The sequence below is a fragment of the Solea senegalensis genome, linkage group LG20 (genome assembly GCF_019176455.1).
Source record: "Solea senegalensis isolate Sse05_10M linkage group LG20, IFAPA_SoseM_1, whole genome shotgun sequence".
NCBI classification, from domain to species: Eukaryota; Metazoa; Chordata; class Actinopteri; order Pleuronectiformes; family Soleidae; genus Solea; species Solea senegalensis.
This window is the reverse complement of record NC_058039.1, coordinates 2974155-2992511: the sequence shown is the minus strand read 5'-3', so window position 1 is coordinate 2992511 and position 18357 is coordinate 2974155. Positions and strand designations below refer to the sequence as shown.

At 40.0% G+C, this 18357-nt stretch overlaps 2 protein-coding genes across 2 annotated transcripts; one reads left to right on the top strand and one right to left on the bottom strand.

Moving 5' to 3' along the window:
* Positions 1–17: 17 nt before the first annotated feature.
* On the top strand, positions 18–4884 carry ppt1 (palmitoyl-protein thioesterase 1 (ceroid-lipofuscinosis, neuronal 1, infantile)). The gene is made up of 10 exons (XM_044052152.1): positions 18–98; positions 1123–1245; positions 1572–1681; positions 2291–2418; positions 2613–2683; positions 2954–3056; positions 3163–3253; positions 3345–3443; positions 3532–3603; positions 4003–4884. Exons 2-10 carry the CDS (start codon positions 1131–1133, stop codon positions 4123–4125), a joined length of 912 nt encoding a protein of 303 aa, XP_043908087.1. The 5' UTR covers positions 18–98; positions 1123–1130; the 3' UTR covers positions 4126–4884.
* A 4-nt stretch (positions 4885–4888) lies between these two features.
* cap1 (CAP, adenylate cyclase-associated protein 1 (yeast)) lies at positions 4889–17354 on the bottom strand. The gene is made up of 13 exons (XM_044052149.1): positions 17224–17354; positions 12101–12205; positions 11758–11858; positions 11216–11293; positions 10720–10863; positions 9882–9967; positions 9217–9322; positions 8790–8979; positions 8476–8657; positions 7696–7819; positions 7416–7498; positions 6412–6555; positions 4889–6115 (listed from the first exon to the last, which is right to left on the bottom strand). The coding sequence occupies exons 2-13, from the start codon at positions 12201–12203 to the stop codon at positions 6032–6034; spliced, it is 1425 nt and encodes a 474-aa protein (XP_043908084.1). The 5' UTR covers positions 12204–12205; positions 17224–17354; the 3' UTR covers positions 4889–6031.
* Positions 17355–18357: the final 1003 nt, after the last annotated feature.

Below are 18357 nucleotides of genomic sequence, written 5' to 3'. Positions count from 1 at the left end.
ATGGCAACCCAGACTCCCTGAATTTGATTGGCTGCTCTGTCTAAACGAAAATATCATGTGACAGAATCGACAAACAAGCAGGAACTGGCACATAAGCGGTGAGTAATGTGTTTGTGTATAACAATGATTTAACAGTAATTATCTGGTGTACAATTGAATTATGAGCTATATTTAAAATTTGGTTTGATTTTTTTTAAAACGTTTCGTATCTTAAATATTCCACCATTTGTCTCGGAAGTGTATTTAGTTACTAATAATTGAGTGAAAAGTCTGTGTTTTTAGCTTGTACGTACTCACTTGAATGTGACTCAGCGACTCAGTGAAAATATGGTTGTTCGGGGATAATCTGTGGATTCATTCGCTGTTCAAACATCGTCTTTTATGTTTTATATGTGAGGCACTGATAAAGAACTGAAAGCACTGTAGATAACAGGAAATACAACACCATGGTTTCTGTTCTGCACAATCGATCAATTGATAACACAAACTAACACATAACACTGTTTTAAACCGCCAACTAAAAACACAGTTTGAATTGGTGCACCAATTTAATCTGCATTTGTGGTCTAAATGGTAAAATGAAGTTATATTAAATAATGTTGTTTTTCTTCCCCCTGGAATAGTAAAAAAAAGAAAAAAGGTATAACCTTTTTGTACGCCATGAATGTGAGGACATTTCCTCACATTCTTTTACTTTACTGTTTATTTATTTACTCTCACTTGTGTTTGGGCTGCACAATATATAGAACATCTATCATCATTGTGATAACAATATGTGCATTATAGAGTATTTGATGTATACATATTGCAAAGACTGACTGAACTACAACACATGTAGATAGTTCCTCGTGTTAGTTTTGTTTGACCAAGAACTTACAATAAAGGCAGATTTTTTTAATAAAGAAAAATGAGAAGAGACTTGGTTTGAGAGGTACAATGAGAGCCACCGCATTTTGATTTAAATTATTATTTAATCTATATAACTATAGTTATTTATAGTCAAATATTGCACGTCGTCAGTGCAATATTCAAAAATGCTGTCGCATACTGGCTGAGTTTTTTTCATATTGTGTGTGCTGTTTTGTACTTGTAGACTTAAGTATTGTGGAATTCTTATTTCAGGGTCCATAATGGCAGCAGCGCTCCTGTGTTTCCTCCTGGCTGGTCCAGTGCTGCTGGCTGCTGCCGGTCCACTTGACTACTCCAACAATGGCACACTACCGTTGGTGATTTGGCATGGGATGGGTGAGGATTGTAGTTAAAGGATACATAACACATTTTAAACATGTTTACATACACTATCTGTCTTTCAGCACTTTAAGTTTACATATCAGAAGTCCAGTGAGTTATCTTTACCATTTTTAGTACGTCTGGTCAACAGTATTGAAAACTCTGACAGGGTTTGGACACAAAGGCATTACTTGTCATTGTAATTTTTAGCATACTTTTTTAGAGCAGTGTCTGTTTCACTCGTGTTTTTACTTTTCTATTTGGGGAATAATCTTAATCTTAAGTGTAGCTCAGTTGTTTCAATGTGAATAAACAAAACCAAGTGTGTGTGTTTTCGCCAGGTGACAGCTGTTGTAACCCTCTCAGCATGGGTGTGATAAAGAAGATGGTTGAGAAGGAGATCCCGGGAATTTACGTGATCTCACTCATGATTGGGAAAAGCATCGTAGAGGTACTGTTAACGCTGTGTTTTTAAGTCTGCAGTCCATTATTTGTTTATTTTCTTTTATTTCTCTGCTCTGTGTCTGCATTTACTGATATAAAATGGTAGATTCCCTTTGTGAAGTTCTGTTTTATCCTCATCATATCATTTTCTGCTGTAAAAATTAACCGACATGACCCAAGAAACGTGTGATATTTCATTGAGACTTTATTTAAATTCCATAAATGTACATAAATTCAGTCTCTCCACCTTGAATTGGGAAACCAACTTCTCTTTTTCCAATTGCACGAACACACACAATGCATATACAAATGTATAGCCAAGAAAGTTGTATGGAACCAGTGATACAGCAGCTGTGACTGATTTGTCCATATGAAAATGTCAGGAGTCCCATTCTGTGACAGTTTCAGCACTACTGACACAAGTTACATCAGACAAAATGGCTCCTTTACAGCTTCTCTGTGTCGTTTTTCCACATTTATATTCGCTGCAAACCAGTTTGACTTTGCTTTGATCCATCTTGACACCATGACCGCATCACTCCTCGCGGGCTGTGCTCATCTCGTTCTTCTAATTTGTCCGCCAGGCTTTGAACTTTTTATATTTCCGCTCCTGCAGGACACAGAAAATGGCTTTTTCATGGACGTGAATAAGCAGGTGTCCATGGTGTGCAGTCAGCTGGCTCAGGACCCCAAGTTGAAGGGAGGGTACAACGCCATGGGCTTCTCCCAGGGGGCACAATTTCTGTATGTAGCTCCTGTTCTGGACACTGAATGTTGTGTAGCTTTCCTTGTTCAAAGTGAAAGAAATAGGAAAATTGATGTCTTGGCTCTCGGTGCAGAGATGCTTCAGTCTTAGGTTGCATCCTCTGTTTGAACATGTTTTTCTGATAAGACTGTGGAAGCTCACTCTGATTCCCCGCTGCTTACTGTCCTCACAGGAGAGCTGTTGCTCAGCGCTGTCCCTCTCCAACAATGAAAACTCTGATCTCTGTCGGTGGTCAGCACCAAGGTAACATCATCATGAGAAAAAAAACACGAAACCAAGACGGCTCACTCCCAAAGAAGCAGGAAATATTATCATATTATTTCTGTTCTGACTCCAGAATATCGTGCTGTCTTACCTCGTTTCAATATTCTCTTGATATTTGCTGCTTTTATTTTGTCAACAAAACCAAAAATAAGTAACTGAGCTTTTGTTGGTTTTGGCCTTTTTGTCTGTTTGTCAAAATAATTGACTATTTAAATTCTAAACCCTCCTGACGTGTGTGTTGTTCCTCAGGTGTGTACGGTTTACCCCGCTGTCCCGGCGAAAGCTCACACATCTGCGACATCATCCGCAAAGCTCTGAACGACGGTGCTTACACCGACATCGTCCAGAAACAGTAAGCTGTGACCGTCACCACATTAGACGTCGCTGTTCCTGTGAAACTGAAGGTGCAGCACTGACTGACCACTGTGTGGTGTGTGTGTGTGTGTGCGCTTTTTCAGCCTGGTGCAGGCACAGTACTGGCACGACCCGTTAAATGACGACCTGTACAAGAAGCACAGCCTGTTCTTGGCCGACATCAACCAGGAGCGGGTCAGTATGTGGAAAAATCAGATCAGGCAAATGCAACATTTGCATCAGTGCAAGACTGAAAACTATCCTCTCGTGTCTTTGTACCTTGAAGGCAGTAAATGAGACTTATAAGAAGAATCTCCAGCTGCTGGACAAGTTTGTCCTGGTCAAGTTCCTGAACGACACTGTAGTGGATCCTGTAGACAGTGAGGTAACACTCCCAACACACACGGAACATTAAAACATTAAATGTTATGAAGCTGCATCACAAACGGGTTTGGGTTTTTTTTGTCTCTCAGTGGTTCGGCTTCCTGAAAACTGGCCAGGCCAAGGAGACGGAGACTCTCCAGGAGAGTGTTCTCTACAAAGAGGTGAAAGTCTTTATGGATATACTTTTATGTTCATATAATATAAAATAGGTCAGTGCGTCCTATTTAGAAAATCCTAAAGAACTGGTCTCTCTTCACACCATCTTCAAATTCAATCATACAACTTAATGAAATAACCTTTAATAATATCTTTATTTACAAAAAGCTTCTCTTTTAAATGCAACAATGAAAAGTGTTTTTCAAATCAAAATCACATTTAGAATGAACGCTTTTAGCAAATGGCAAAGGCGTATGTAATGTTTTGCTGTTTCGTCTGTTCTGATGTCCAAAAGCTCCAATCTATCTTAAATCTATAACAGAGTTCATGTCGATCTGAACACTGATTTTAAGAAAAATGGCACAAATATTTTCCCAGCTGAAGTCTTGTTTGTTTCTCCCCAGGATCGTTTGGGCCTGGCAGCCATGGACAAAGCCGGAAAGCTGGTTTTCCTGGCGACTGAAGGAGATCACCTGCAGTTCACCCAAGAGTGGTTCAAGAAAAACCTGCTGCCTTTCCTTCACTAAAGCACCAAACAACACTTCTAATGCTGATTAGGGTTGCAAAAGGGGCGGTAGAGTACATCCCCAGAAGACTTTCCATGGAAATTAAAGAGAATTAACTGGAAATAATGAAACTATGATATACAAAATAAGCGCTTAGTTTTGAAAAAATGCATGCAAAGATACAATTAAAAGACACAACAGATTATTTGTGTGTGTAGGTATATAAGTATATACACATGTAAGTATATGTGGCTCTCTAGCTGTGACTTCTCTTGGAAATAACATTTTTCTGGGCTTTTAATGTCCATGTCTCGAGCTGTCAACAGTTTTACTATTGTGGTCTATGGGAGAATTGTTTTTTGTTGCAGTACCACTAGTGGCCACTGGGGAAAAAAGTAGCAGCAAATACTCCATCCAGTTCTTATAATACATACATGGCATGTGAAGGAGGAATGTAAAATACAGTGCATACAGAGGCGTGGCTTAAGTTCCCAATCTTCAACTTTACTCACATTAATTCCCTTAAATGGAAAGTTTGCAATTTTAAATGTCCAGACTTTTGCAACCCTGATCCTGAAATATATGATCTGGCTTCAGAACAACGCAGAGAAAGAATAAACCGAGGCTTAAAAACCTTTTTTGCACTGATGACTTGTAGCAAATCCACTAACACTGGACTCCAATGTTATTTCCTGATTATGTTTTATTGCTTTTACAAATGTTTGTTATTATTTTAACAGCTGATGCATTAATTATACAATAAAGACAGACCAAACTACACAGGTTTTATTGCAAGATTTCCTTTAATGATGTTTCCAGTACTAATGAGCAGACCTCTGATTGTTGGACCCAAAATAACAAGGTAAAAGAAAGACAATAGAAAAAAAAAAAAGGAAATGAGTGAAGAGCGTCACAGCTCCAGGAGCTGAACATCAGAGAGTGCAGACAGCGCTCAGAGGAAGAGTGAAGAGATGTTGATATTTAAGACCATTTCAAAATGAATCATATTTATATGTACACACGTGATTACAGCAGATATTTTCAATCTAGAGCCTGAGGTGAACATGAAGCATTTAACAATAATCAGTGATTTTCTTTTGTCTTTAGTCTTTCTGCATCATTCTTTCCTTCCGTCTGTGTCAACATCTCTTTGCTCTTTACCGCAAACATTTTTAATTTTTCTTACATGGAATGTTTAAAACTCAGGAATGTCCGATGTGTGGGATAAAGGGATAGCACGTGGAATTATTACTTGTTCTCCTACTTGTTAACGTTTTACGATGTGAAATAGACTGATTTTGCACACAAAGTGTTTCTTACTTATTTCTATGTGCTTTTAAAGTTGACGAATGTTTAACATGCATAATTGGTGACTTCCAATGATGTTTATTTTACTGTCTACATCAGCGATGGTGGTGGTAACATGGAATCCATTATCCTGTGTAGAAATGCTGTTGTCATTTGTAACATTCCCTAAAATGAAGCAGAAAATCAGATCACAACTTTAAGAAGAGCCTGATTGAATGCAGTTGCTTTTGTTGCAGACGAATCACCATCTGTTTCCATGATGGCTATTCTACCGGTTTATCTTTTTTGGGGAAAAAAAGAAATCAAGCGCATCCCATCTGTTGGCAAAACTCATTTTTGAAAGTGCTCATTGGATTTACAGGGAATCTGATTTGAATAACAAGCTGCTCCCTGCTGATTGGCTGGAGGATTTGCTGCAGGTAAAGCAAGCAATCCTCTCATTGGCTTATGGAAGGGACAGCGGAAGCTGTGATTGGCTGACAGGGAAGGGGGGGTGGAACACATGAGGTCCAAATCTCAGTCTACAACGTTGATAGTGAGTTGGTGGGGTGGTCGAACAGTCAGGCGGGCATTGGGGTGATGTGTCGAGGAGAGGCGGCCATTTTCTCCACGCTTGCGTCTAACCGGTGATCTCTGATGCTGTGGTGACGAGTTTGGTGCCGTCCCAGACGGTCTTGAACTGCTCAGGAACGGCAAACTCCGTCTGAGTAAACACAGAAAGGTTGCTTAGCTTTGATGTGCTATGTTCAAAATGCTTTAACTTCATTTACTTCCACAGACCAAAAACTAAATATATAGTATTTTATTTTTTTCCTCTTCATTTTATTTAACAGTTAATAATTCTGATTTTATATATTTTATAAAAAAAGAACAACCCTGAACTCATTCTCTCAAAAGTAATCCCAGCGTAAATACTCAAGTCAACCAAAGTCTGTGGTCCTGCAATGAATTGTATTAAACCCAACAGGAATAAATGGTTCCAGGGACAAGGATACTCACATAATCTCCGTCTTCCTTGACAATCAGGATGTTCATCTCTGAGCTCTTGGCGCTGACGATCTCACAGTTCAGCGAGTCTTTGCTTAGGTAAATGTGGCAACCGTCCGTCTTGTTGATGGAGATGATGGGGACCTTACCCATGACCTGGAGTCATATTAAAAACAATAACATTTATACAAATACATGCGACAGCTGTGGCATCACATCAGAACCGTGGATTTATTTCACTTCTATGTGATGGGACACATTTCTCTCAACCTACTGCTCAGTGTTTGACCAACATCTAACAGCATTAGGGCTCATTTGCATCGATCAATTACCTTTTCAATTAATCGTTTGGTCCACAAAATGTTGATCAGTGTTAACCAAACCTCCAAATGATGATGTTCTCAAATCTCAAGTCTTGTTTTGTCCACAAACCAAAATTATAGTTTTAATGCTTTCTTTGTTATATGGAGCAAAGTAACCAGGAACAAAATATCAACCTGAGAACTTGTTCTAATGATATGGCTGAACAATTCATTCATAGCAATATGGCCTACTGCAATTTTAAAAGTGCAAGAGGCGCAATATTTTCTGTAACGCAAAATATCATTTTTGATTAATTATTGTCTTGATCTATACAAATCGTATTCTACAGACTGAAGAGAACATCTTTGTTTCTCACACATCTGCACAAATATCACACAGTTTTCGAAATTAAAATGATAATAACGATGTAAAAATTATCATTCTCTACGATATCGCAAACCATATAGCAATCCTGTCAAAATAATCGCAATTAGATATTTATTCAAAATCGTTCAGCCCTATTTAATTACAAAACCCCCGCTTAAACCAATTCTTAAAGTAGTTGAATTAATAGTATTGGAATTAGAATTAATAGTGTAGCCCTAAACTACATGAACATACAGGACGATGCTCATGAAAAAGCATAAACAGCAGCACATAAACCAGTGGGTGACAGTGAACAGGAACACACACAATAATCATCTTATACACACCTGGATCTTAACGTCTTTGCAGTTGATGATCTCTACGACGCCCACGACATCATCGAACACCAGGCCCATCTTCTTACAGTTGTCTGATTGAGTGAAACAAACAGAGGTCCGTTGATACTTGAGTTATATTATGGTCTGCGGTTTATATGCAGATTTGTGTTTAACACTTGAGATAAGATCTGTTCACATGTTTAACTAGAACTAGTGACGTTTGATACAATTCAAACTCAAACAGTATCGAAGCCTTCACCGAGATTACAAACCTCAGCTTTGTTCTTACCGACGGTGATGGAGTTAATTTTGCCTTTGACCTGCAGAGTGCTTTTGTTACACTTGAAAGCATAAACCACTTGCTTCAGCTCAGTGTCGTTGATCACCAGATTCTGTGCACCCTCTTGGTTTTCCTACAGGGGGTGAGAAAGGATCAAATCAGCGGACAAAAACAGAGCCCAAGAGGTTTTTTTCCTCTTCATTAATGCAGCAGTTTGTGAGGATTTGCACAAATGGATTTGGCAAATAACTTTAAATCAATAATTTCAGCTAAGTTAAAATTTGATATGACTCTGTCGCTGTTGCAGTGAACAGTTACTGCCTGTGTGTGCATACAATTAATTTGCAATTCACATATCAAAACATATCACATTAGAATGTCTGTTCAAAATGATATTCATTATTACACAAATAGCAGTTACTTTTTTCTCAAATTATATTTTCCATTGGATCATGAAACCGTTAAAAAAAAATGAGGTCCTCATATAAAGTTTGAGAAACACAGATTTTATTGTTAGCTGAATGATAGCTTTCAAGGCAAGACCTCAGATTCTGGGTTTCTATGTTTAACAGTTTTTTGGGGGTAGAGATCTTGTATATATGCCTCAACTAAATTCTCTGGTTCTCATTTTTACAAAATAAATACAAGATTTTGTTTTACCACTGATGCAGTTTCCAATGATTCGGTTTGAACAGGTCTAAACATGACTAGTTGCCTTTACTAAAACTGAGAATAAGAAAATACACTTTGTGTCTTATTCACTGAGGAGAGATAGGTTCAATAACTTACCACTTTCCACTTCTTCCCTTCCAGCTCCAACACTGGGGGCAGAGTTTTGGCTGGAGCAGGGGACGCAGCGGGTTTGGGGGAGGAAGAAGCAGCGGGTTTGGGTCCAGTACGCACAATAGCTCCCTGACCCCTCAGGCCAGGATTCTTGTGGGTCTTCTCGTTATCGCTCACATGCTTCAGGCCTTGAGGTCAAAGAAAGTGGGGAAAAAAATCAATCAATCAATCAATCAATCAATCAATCAATCACATGAGAATTTACTTAAACTCACAAGATGCACACAATGCGGTTTTAGAAAAGCCTTTCAGCTACCTACCCTTGGTTATGTCGGCTCCCTTGTTGAGTGACGCGAACAAAGCATTACGACTAGGACCAGAATCGGCACTGCCACCATCAGAGGGTCCACTCAGGTCCATAGGAGGAGGTGGTGGTCCTGGGGGGGGTGGGGGAGGACAACAACCACCAGCAGGTGCAGGAGCAGCTGCAGTAGCTGAGGCTACGGGACCCTGAAGGTGACAGGAGAAATCTTAATTAACATTTGCATTACAAATGCATTAAATGACAAACAGCATGAGATCTGAGAACATCTCAATTGCTTTGACTACCTAAGAGTTGTTTCCATTTCCCAAAATGGCCTTTTATTTTTTCCCCTTTCCTCCAAGTGCCAATTTCATGGTGATTAATCACATGATCACATTCAGTGAAGTGAACTTTTACTTCTCAGGAAGTCGTTTAAGACTCACGCTCTTGCTCCAGGTCAGTCCTGTTGTGTGGTACTTCTTGATGTAGTTTTGCAGCTCAGTCCAGATGGCGATGTATGCCTTCACCCAGTCCACATGTGTCATGTCCCTGTCAGTGGAAAAGACCATGCTCAGACATCACACGAAACCCCCACACCCCAAAATAGACAACGAATAACACGGCATATAAACTGGCTGTTTGGATACAGGACCGTCACTGTTTTGCATTTAACTCCTAGGTTACTTTGACAACAAAAGTCATGTTTTGTGCAGTGTTTCTGTTTAGTGTGAACAGGGTCATTTTAATCAGAGGAATTTGACTGCAACTCAGGTCTGCTCATAAACACGTTTAAATACAGGGAGTCTAACCACCAGCATGCCAGCGAGTTGTGCCAGAGCTGACTCTTTGTGATGCCGTGAGATAATGAGCAATGTTTGAATGTTCCTATGACACTTATTTATTAGGTGTTAAATTTAAATTAAATAATAATAATGCAAAAGGAGTTTACATCTAAGCTCAAACCTCAAAAAAAAATCCTGAATATGAATTGGAAAAAAAAACATCCCCAGAAAAGTTCATCCAAATATGTCCTTTCCTTTTCACATCACACTGCTCACAGTCAGATGAGACAATCAGTGACTCCACAGTAAACGGAGGCTTCACTTACTTGTCCTTGTACTCCTTGAGCACGCGGTTGGTGTAGAAGGTGGCGGCGTCCTGCATCTCTTTAACATAGGGACACGGTTTTGGTGCCTGGGACATGGAAATACAATGTTTTTAAACATTAATCCATTCATGTCTTCACTAAATAGTTGTAGAAAATGTTTCACATCAGAGGATCGAGAACACTTGAATACGTAAAGTAAAATATGACGCAACATTCGGCAGCCAGTTAGCTTAGCATATAAACAGGATGTGGAGGGAACAGCTAATAAGTGAGATTTAAAGGCCAACATGTATACAAATGTCAGTCAACTGTTTTAACAGAAGGATTCAGATACATTTGAGAGCTTATCTTAGGAAATCAGTCCACATACAAGCTGTTTTCATGCTGCTACAGCTTTGTATAGCACTCACGTTTGCATGCTAACAATTTAAATGAGTGCATTTCCCATAATATAATCTTTTCCTTTAAATTGTGTCCTACAGTAACAAGTGGGTGGCAAAATCCACAGAAGTTCAGTTCATAAGTGAATAAGAAGATTTTCGTAAAAGAGGAGAGGTCCAACAAAGACTGATTATATTATGTGCATATCAAAAGCTGATGCATTATTCATAAGCAACAAAATTGACAATAACCAATAACATTCATCATCATCATCATCATCATCAACTGTAACAGTGCAGCTTTGTTGCTAGTGTGAGTCAGCCAAGAAACTGACAGAAACTGATGACAGAATCAAAGAGTGGATTGTTTCCCCCACCATTATACACTTGTTTATCCGCACACACACACACACACATTTCTTTTCCTGCTCATGAACCCCTCCCATCCCCAGTCTCACCATGGCGACCCATCCGAGAGCAGGAACACTCTCGCTGACAGCTGAGAGATGGTTGAAGAGCGGCGAGGTGCGGTTCGTCTCACGGAATGCCTGCACCTGGTGCAGCACTTTGGACATGGGCTGCAGCAGAGTCGTAATAACCGCCTGAACGGGACAAAGGCGACATGAGTTTTAGACAGGCTGTATCCTGATTACCAAGTTCCACTACAACAAAAAAACGTTTACTATAGCAACACAAAATTGTGATTTACAGTTGCACATTCAGATGTCAAGAAGTAGCTCTGAAGGCCGCATGTGCAGCAATGTGTCGGCAGATTTTTAAACGTGTCATGGTGAGGCAGGAAATAAGGAGAGCCAACAACATGGCAGAGGAGAGGGAGCAGCAGGGACTTAAAGACGGGAGGGAATCTACATGAATAATGCAAATTACGGCCAATAATCAATGAGCTGCTGTGTTTAATGTAGAATGAACAATTAGCAAATGTGTTCAACTCACATCAGAGGGCTTCTGGGAGGAAGACGCTGTTACGAGGAGTTGTCTCTGACTGGAGAACACCTGCATTACCATCTCTGCCTGGAGGGACAAGATGAGGGAATTTAAAAAGAAAAAAACAAACAAAAAAAACAACAGATGATCACCGAATTGTTTTAATGATATTTTTGTTAAACTGTATTTTCTGAAGAAAAACACTCTCCTTGCCACAATCTCATGTGGTGAACAACAGCTGAGCAAAACCTTTGACAAAATATATGAAAGGGCTCTAGGTCAAAGCAAAGTTCGTTTTTTTTCCTTTTGTAGAAGCATAAAGTAAAGCACCTCCTTCAACCACTGTAGGAATGATGGAGGAAGACGCTGTTACGAGCTATGGCAACATCTCGGACAGCCAGAGTCAGTGATGGAATTCATGATAGTTCAGCAAGATGTGTGATTCAAAATAAATATTTAAAATATGTAAAGACTCAGAGATTGACAGTGTTTCAAAAAGAAACAGCTTTCAGACAAACATTCCCATTATTAGATCCAAAACTGCGACTTACATGTTTCTGGACGTCGCCACCGATCTTCTGGCTGATAGACAGGTACCGGGCCACAGCACCCTTCACGATCTCATCAAAGGCCTCAACGTACTCTGATACAACTGGAGAAATAAGAAAGCAATTGTAATGTATAGCCCCATTTCACAACATACACCATCTCAAGGAATTTTACATAGACATGTGTGTGATTAAACATGGTATATATTTTGAATTCAATTGTTAAGAATACAAATTATTAATCTGACCAATAGTAATACTCTCTGTAGACAAGGATCTCTCATTCCTGGGAATTATCCATCTCAAGAGTGTTAATTGCTCTATAATAACGATGCTTGATGTTTACCTCCTCCAGCAGAATCTCCACCTGGGCCACCGGGGCCTGACATGGTCTCCAGACGACTCACCGCCACCTCCAGCCGCTGCACCAGACCCGCCAACTCTGCCATAACTGTGAGGTGGAGAGGAGGAGGGAGACAGGTGAGAACAGTAAAGGGTCAACACAGAGGAATTACTCATCTACGGGCATGTGATACAGCAGGAGGGTAAGAAGCCAATTTAAATCCTGTTTTAGTAAACACAGCATTATACGCATGTTTTTCTAAATGTCTGATCCATCTGTTTATTGTTGAACAGTCATTGAGGTGCTATGCTTCGGACAGTGGAAACATTAGTAATAGTAGAAACAACAACAACATTTTTTCACTCTCTTGGAACATGTACATGTGTGTACATGTGCAAATTACAAAGCATTTATCAGCCCAGCACAGAAGGTTCCTTAAAAAGAGTGGTGTTACTGGTGGGCAGGTCAGGACCTGCTGGGTAAAGAAGGTATGTAGAACATTAGCAGTTACTGTCAACTCTCTGAGGAGTGCAGACCTGCCCAGTTATCCTAACAATGTCGAGTGTGCATGTTCTCATGTTTCACAATGACAAAAAAACTGGACAGCACCAATGAAACTACATACGGGTACCATGGGTGACACCAGAGCAAAACAAAATTGTTATTGCGTTACTCTGGTTAAAACAATGAGTAAAATTCAAATAAAAATCTTATGTCTAAAAGTCAGACAGTAACACCCAAATAATACGAGAGTCAAATTACAGCACTATCTATACATTCATTCAGAACAGAGTCAGACTCAACCTGGCCTGGGTGCTTTTCACATACACCACAGCTCCCACCCCCAATTTAAACCCACAAATAATACAAGAAGCTGGTAAACAATAGAATAGGACAATAGCAACAAAACATCACATTGGTACATGACATATAGAGCTCACGTCCTCAACTGTGACTAGAAAAACTGAAAAACCAAAACTATAACAGGAAGAATGTGTGGCAGGACAGATGATAAACTAATTTCAATCCACTTCTGGTATAAATTTACACCTGAAGTACTCACAGATACATACGCACACACATACCCAATGAACAAGGCTAACATTACACAAAGACGGCCGTAACTGGACACTGCTGAGAGTGTCTCAGGTGATTACACCTGGCTGATAAGTGGAGTCACATGGACCACTCTCACTAATGAGTCCACACGAAACATGCTGCTGCAGTCTCACTTTCACTAAAGAGGCACCAAGTTAAATCCTTTGATATCTCGTGACTGGGAGAGCTTAACAGTTTTGGCTGTGATAGCTAACGCTTTAGGCTAAAAGTACGAACTTTACGGGAAGTATAAAGGGAATCAAAGGTGTAGGTTGCAAACTAAAAATGGAGCTGGTCTAGACTTACAATATTTTGACAATCGATAAACTATAATTTCCGAGTAAAAATATGAAATATTTCCCAGTGACAGCCTCTCAGCTTGTTTTTCAGTTTTTCTCCATTTTATCACAGATTGACTTAATCTCTGGGCAGGCCTATATCAATAAACTCTGTAGGCTGTATAATAATACTTTAAAAACAGGGTGTGGCAAGTTAAAAGTCCACAGTTGCAGTATTGAATGAAATAACATCTATCGGCATGAGTATCAGCAGCATTACATTATTAAACCTCTAAAATGTTCACTGAAACCACTCCAGAAGGAGAAACAATTTGACACCTTTAACATTAAAAAGTACCATTCTTACAGCACCACATCTACCAGTCTCTCTCTCTGCAGGGCTTGGAGATAAATTGGATCACAGCAGGATAACACACCCTCTCTGTCTTTGACCTACATGCCTATAGAACCACCGCAACGTCTCTGCAGGTACCAGAGTTCAGCTGTTACACTTCCTGGTCTCAGCAGAGAAGTGACTCAACAGCAAACCAGGAAGGGAGTTGCCCCTAAAGGTGACTCGAGGAGTAACAAAAAGCAAAAAACAAAAACAAACGTCTTTATGTGACAGGTGCCACTTTCTGACAACAGCAACTTTCTGGTTTTAGCAATTCTGAGCAAATCCCCAAGAGATGCACATTTTAGTGTCCTGGTGGTTGCCATGCTATAATATGCATAAATGCTTGAGAACATTCAAGTAAAGTGCTGATTGCCAAGGAAACTCTACTGTCAAGGAAAGAACAACTTTCCAGGGACGCAAGGCCAGATATAGTCATGCATCAAGAGGAAATTGCGCCTGACATAATATTTTCCTTTTATTTAGAGAAAAGAAACTATCCACTAGCCACAGACAAGGTATGGAAGTCAGAAAGCAATTTGTTGAAAGAACTATCATTTGACAGACTCATACAGACCCCACTTCACCTGGCACCTCACCAACTGATCATTTATATCATTGTTTGGGCACAATCGCTTACCAGTTCAGTGGTACCAGCTTTTTAGGTCCGACACATTTCAGTAGAAACGTGCATTTTGGAGGGATTACATTTACTTGCTCTACATTATGGCCCCTGCTGGCTTTTCTCCAAAATGTGGACCAATGCTGACTGCATTCTCAGACCTACTTATGGACATGTGGCAAAAATATTCTGCACAATAATCATGGAGAGGCCATAAAGTAGGTTAGGCCTGTGAGCTTGTGCTTCTTTTGCCCGAGGGTGGGGACATGGACATTCAAACAAAGACAGGCGAGTCAAGCTTAGTATACAGTATGTACAATTGCTGCCCACTTTGTTAGGGAAACCTGGTCAACAGCTTAATGCAAATACCTCATCGGCCAATCACATGGCAGCAACGTAATGCATTTGGACATACATGCTGAGGTTCAAACCAAGCAGAATTGGGATGAAAGGTGTTTGGAAGTGACTTTGGCACCAACAACCATACCACGTTCAAACAGAACAAACTGCTGATCGACTGAATTTCATACACAAACATTTGTAAGGTTTACCATGAATGGTACTAAAAAGAGAAACTATAGCAAATAGCAGCAGTTATCTGGGTGAAAACATCGTATCGGAGGAGAATGACCTGACTGGTTCAAAATGATAGAAAGGCAATACTACAACAGGTCAAACATTGAAGCAGATGGCCTAAAGACCACGCCAGATGCTACTCCTGCCACTTTATTTTCATCATGTGCATTGCATTAAACAAAAACACACATCATCTCGTCCCTGCCATGGTGGCAAAATTAGGCCATGAGGTCTGACCTTAGTGTCCAACCTCAGTGGACTTACAGCTGCAGACATATCAAGTTCAAGCCACTGATGCTTTACAGTGCAGTACTAGTTTGTTCTTGTGTGTATGTGTAAATGCATGTTAGGGCTATGGAAATTAATCATTTCTAAAATGTGTCACAAAGCAGCCAAACTGATTCTGCATCGATGCAGTGACAGCACATACTGTACATAGCCATGTAACATTTCTGTTCATTTTCCTTTTGCTAGAAGCTGCAGCTTGATTGTAAGAGTATTTGTAAAGTTTATTTGTAAAGAAATGCTCAAAACTGTAGTGTGTAACTTAAATATAAACAAATGTCCATTACATTCAAACCATATTCAAATGAGCTCACACAATGCTCAGCTTGAAACAAAATGTGGCCTCCTTCACACCGTGTGTTTCTTTGCAGCTGCCAGAAACATGTTTTTTTTTTTGACAATGCCACCTCAAGCACATTAATGTCATTCTTCTTGTTAAGTTTCTTTGTAGGTACACAAAAATGTGCGCAAACTTCAAAGCCTTGCTCAAGGTAACAAAACTATACAGGTCATATGGACCGCTTTTGTTAATTGTGAATTATTCAGGGTAACTGGCTGGATATTTTCTGATTTCCAATACATTTCTGCAGTGAAATGTCATGATCCATGGTCCCTTTTTCCCCAAACTGGACAGATGAAAGGCAAGCAAGATAGAACACAGACAAGTCCAAAGCAACAGCACAAGTTTGAATTCTGACTGTAAAGAAATAGAAATACATACACAGAGCAAGATAACAATAATTCTTTGGGGGAAATGCATGTTCTACTTCGAGTATAAAATAGCTATGTGCATTAGTAAATAAAACTTTGGATGCAATGCATCACGGAAGTGAATCACTGACATGACGATCAGAATTGTAATACGACACCAGTGAAGATGCACAACCCCAATAATAATATATAATTATATGTGTATGTGTTATCTTTAATGTTCTATTGCTTTGCAGAGCTTGTTTTTATTTACATATTATTCATTGCGTGCTGCTGTTTGATTTTATTGTAATGTATGATGTTATTGTTGAATTGTGACCTGGGGTGTAAGGAGAGCACTTTAAATTGACTACTGTTATTATTATTATGATGATTATTATGACGGCGTTGTTGTTAATGGATCACTGAGTTTACACCAGCAGAGCTAGTGATGGGTGAAGTGGGCAACCCCGTCCCCACGGCACATTCAGTCTCCAGTAACGCATACTTTGGTCACCACTAGTCCAGCAATTATCGCGTATGAGAAATAAACAAATGTTTAAAATATTAAATAGCGAAAAACAGATCTCAATGAGCTCAGTCTGCGAGGTGAACAAAATGTTTCGGACACCAGCCGGGACACAAGAAGCTAACAGAACGCTCGTTAATGGTCTCTTTTGAGACAAAGCTGTGAATAAATTGGATAAAACTGCAGTTATCCATGTTGTTAGTATACCATGTGTCTGTTTATAACTCATCTTCCTCTCTGCAGTTAAGTATTTGCTATCTGTGTCGGCATTTCCTGGATTTTTTTCCTCCTCTCACGCACACACTCACACACCCCTCCCTGTGTTAGCTAACGCTGCACAGCACAGCAGAAAACAAGAAGTTACCACATCCAAGCGAGCAAGCAATTCTTCTTATAAAAAGAAGAAGTGCACGTACATGTTTTAAGTGTTTAAAAACACACTTGTGTCGGCGGTGAAGTTGCATCCGTGCGAGCTAACAGTGTCGACTAGCCGGTGTGTGTGTGTGTGTTAGCATCACACCGATTACAATTCACATTTCCTGGTGAGACGAACTGCGGCGCATTGACGCTAATATCTCCCTCTATCGTTTATTACAAAACAAACAAAAGGAAAATGGTGTTACATTGGCAGAGGCACAACAACATGGCGCTCACCTGCTAAACTGGTGGAGCAGTGATTTGGTCCGTGTGTGTCGGTGAATGAGCGGAGCAGCAGCAGCACCAGGTCAGGTACAGTGACAACCGTCAGAGCAACAGCAGCACTAGCGTCGTCTTTCTTCCTGTATGTGGCGAGATTACCCAGCTGTCACCGCGCCGCGTTTCCGCCCTTGTTCGCGCAACTAATTCCTTTCCCTTATAAGGAGTGTAAGAGGCAGAGGGCAGCAAAAAAAAAAGAGAGAAACGATGAAAGAACATCTCTTTACCCCTCCTCACGTGATAACAGAAATGTAACCATTGTCATATGTTCTCCTAATCATATCCATGTCCCCCCGTAAAGAAATTAAAGTGACAAATACAGACATTTGCTGACAACATGTGTGGAGTTGCATGTTTCTTGTTGGAGCGTGTTTACTGATCTGATCCATTTAAACAGAGGTTGTCAATTTTAATTGTTTTATTTATTTACTTTTACAAAAATTAGTTTCACGAGGGTCCCAGGGTCAGGTGCCAATCCCAGCTGACATAAGGCGAAAGGCGGGGTCACACCCTGGACTGGTCACCAATCCATCACAGGGACACATAGAGACAAACAAGCATTAACTCTCACACTTGTAGCTACGGTCAATTTAGAGTGTCCAAAGGAGGAAACCGGAGAACCCAGAGAAAACCCACACACACGGGAGGCAGTCACCAATAGTATATAATTTCCTGCATTCTCACACAGGTATACAAGGACATCTTTCACAGCACAGCATCACTTTCTATCACCAAGACGGGCATTTTCTACACAGCACTGAATCATTTCCCCTAAGAAATGCTTCATGTTGATGAAGAAATGCTTCACGTTAAAGAAAATCATTCAAAAGAGTTTGAGACCCCTGTTTTACATCCTCTCTGGTATGTGAAGGCCATCATAGTTCCTCAACATGCTTGGGAGGGATGAGAGAAGGAGTCCTCCTTTTGTTACGATCTGCAATATCACCACTTAAAGGGTAGAATAAATCCCGCAATCAACCTAATATGCATGCACTTACTGTGTGGAATTTGGTCATAATAACAATGAAAAATAAAAAAAGATTTTACACGTGCCATAATCCTAGCCTACAAGTATTTCCTAAGGGGAAAAAA

What these genes read in the sequence shown, in the direction of transcription:
- ppt1 (XM_044052152.1), top strand. Translation starts at nt 1,131, where the DNA reads ATGGCAGCAGCGCTCCTGTGTTTCCTCCTGGCTGGTCCAGTGCTGCTG. An exon ending in TTGGGAAAAGCATCGTAGAG is followed by an intron (nt 1,682 to 2,290) that starts GTACTGTTAACG and finishes CCGCTCCTGCAG; the next exon opens with GACACAGAAAATGGCTTTTT. An exon ending in AGAGTGTTCTCTACAAAGAG is followed by an intron (nt 3,604 to 4,002) that starts GTGAAAGTCTTT and finishes GTTTCTCCCCAG; the next exon opens with GATCGTTTGGGCCTGGCAGC.
- cap1 (XM_044052149.1), bottom strand. Translation starts at nt 12,203, where the DNA reads ATGGCAGAGTTGGCGGGTCTGGTGCAGCGGCTGGAGGTGGCGGTGAGT. An exon ending in AAGGGAAGAAGTGGAAAGTG is followed by an intron (nt 7,820 to 8,475) that starts GTAAGTTATTGA and finishes CACCCCCTGTAG; the next exon opens with GAAAACCAAGAGGGTGCACA. An exon ending in TCAAGGAAGACGGAGATTAT is followed by an intron (nt 6,116 to 6,411) that starts GTGAGTATCCTT and finishes GTGTTTACTCAG; the next exon opens with ACGGAGTTTGCCGTTCCTGA.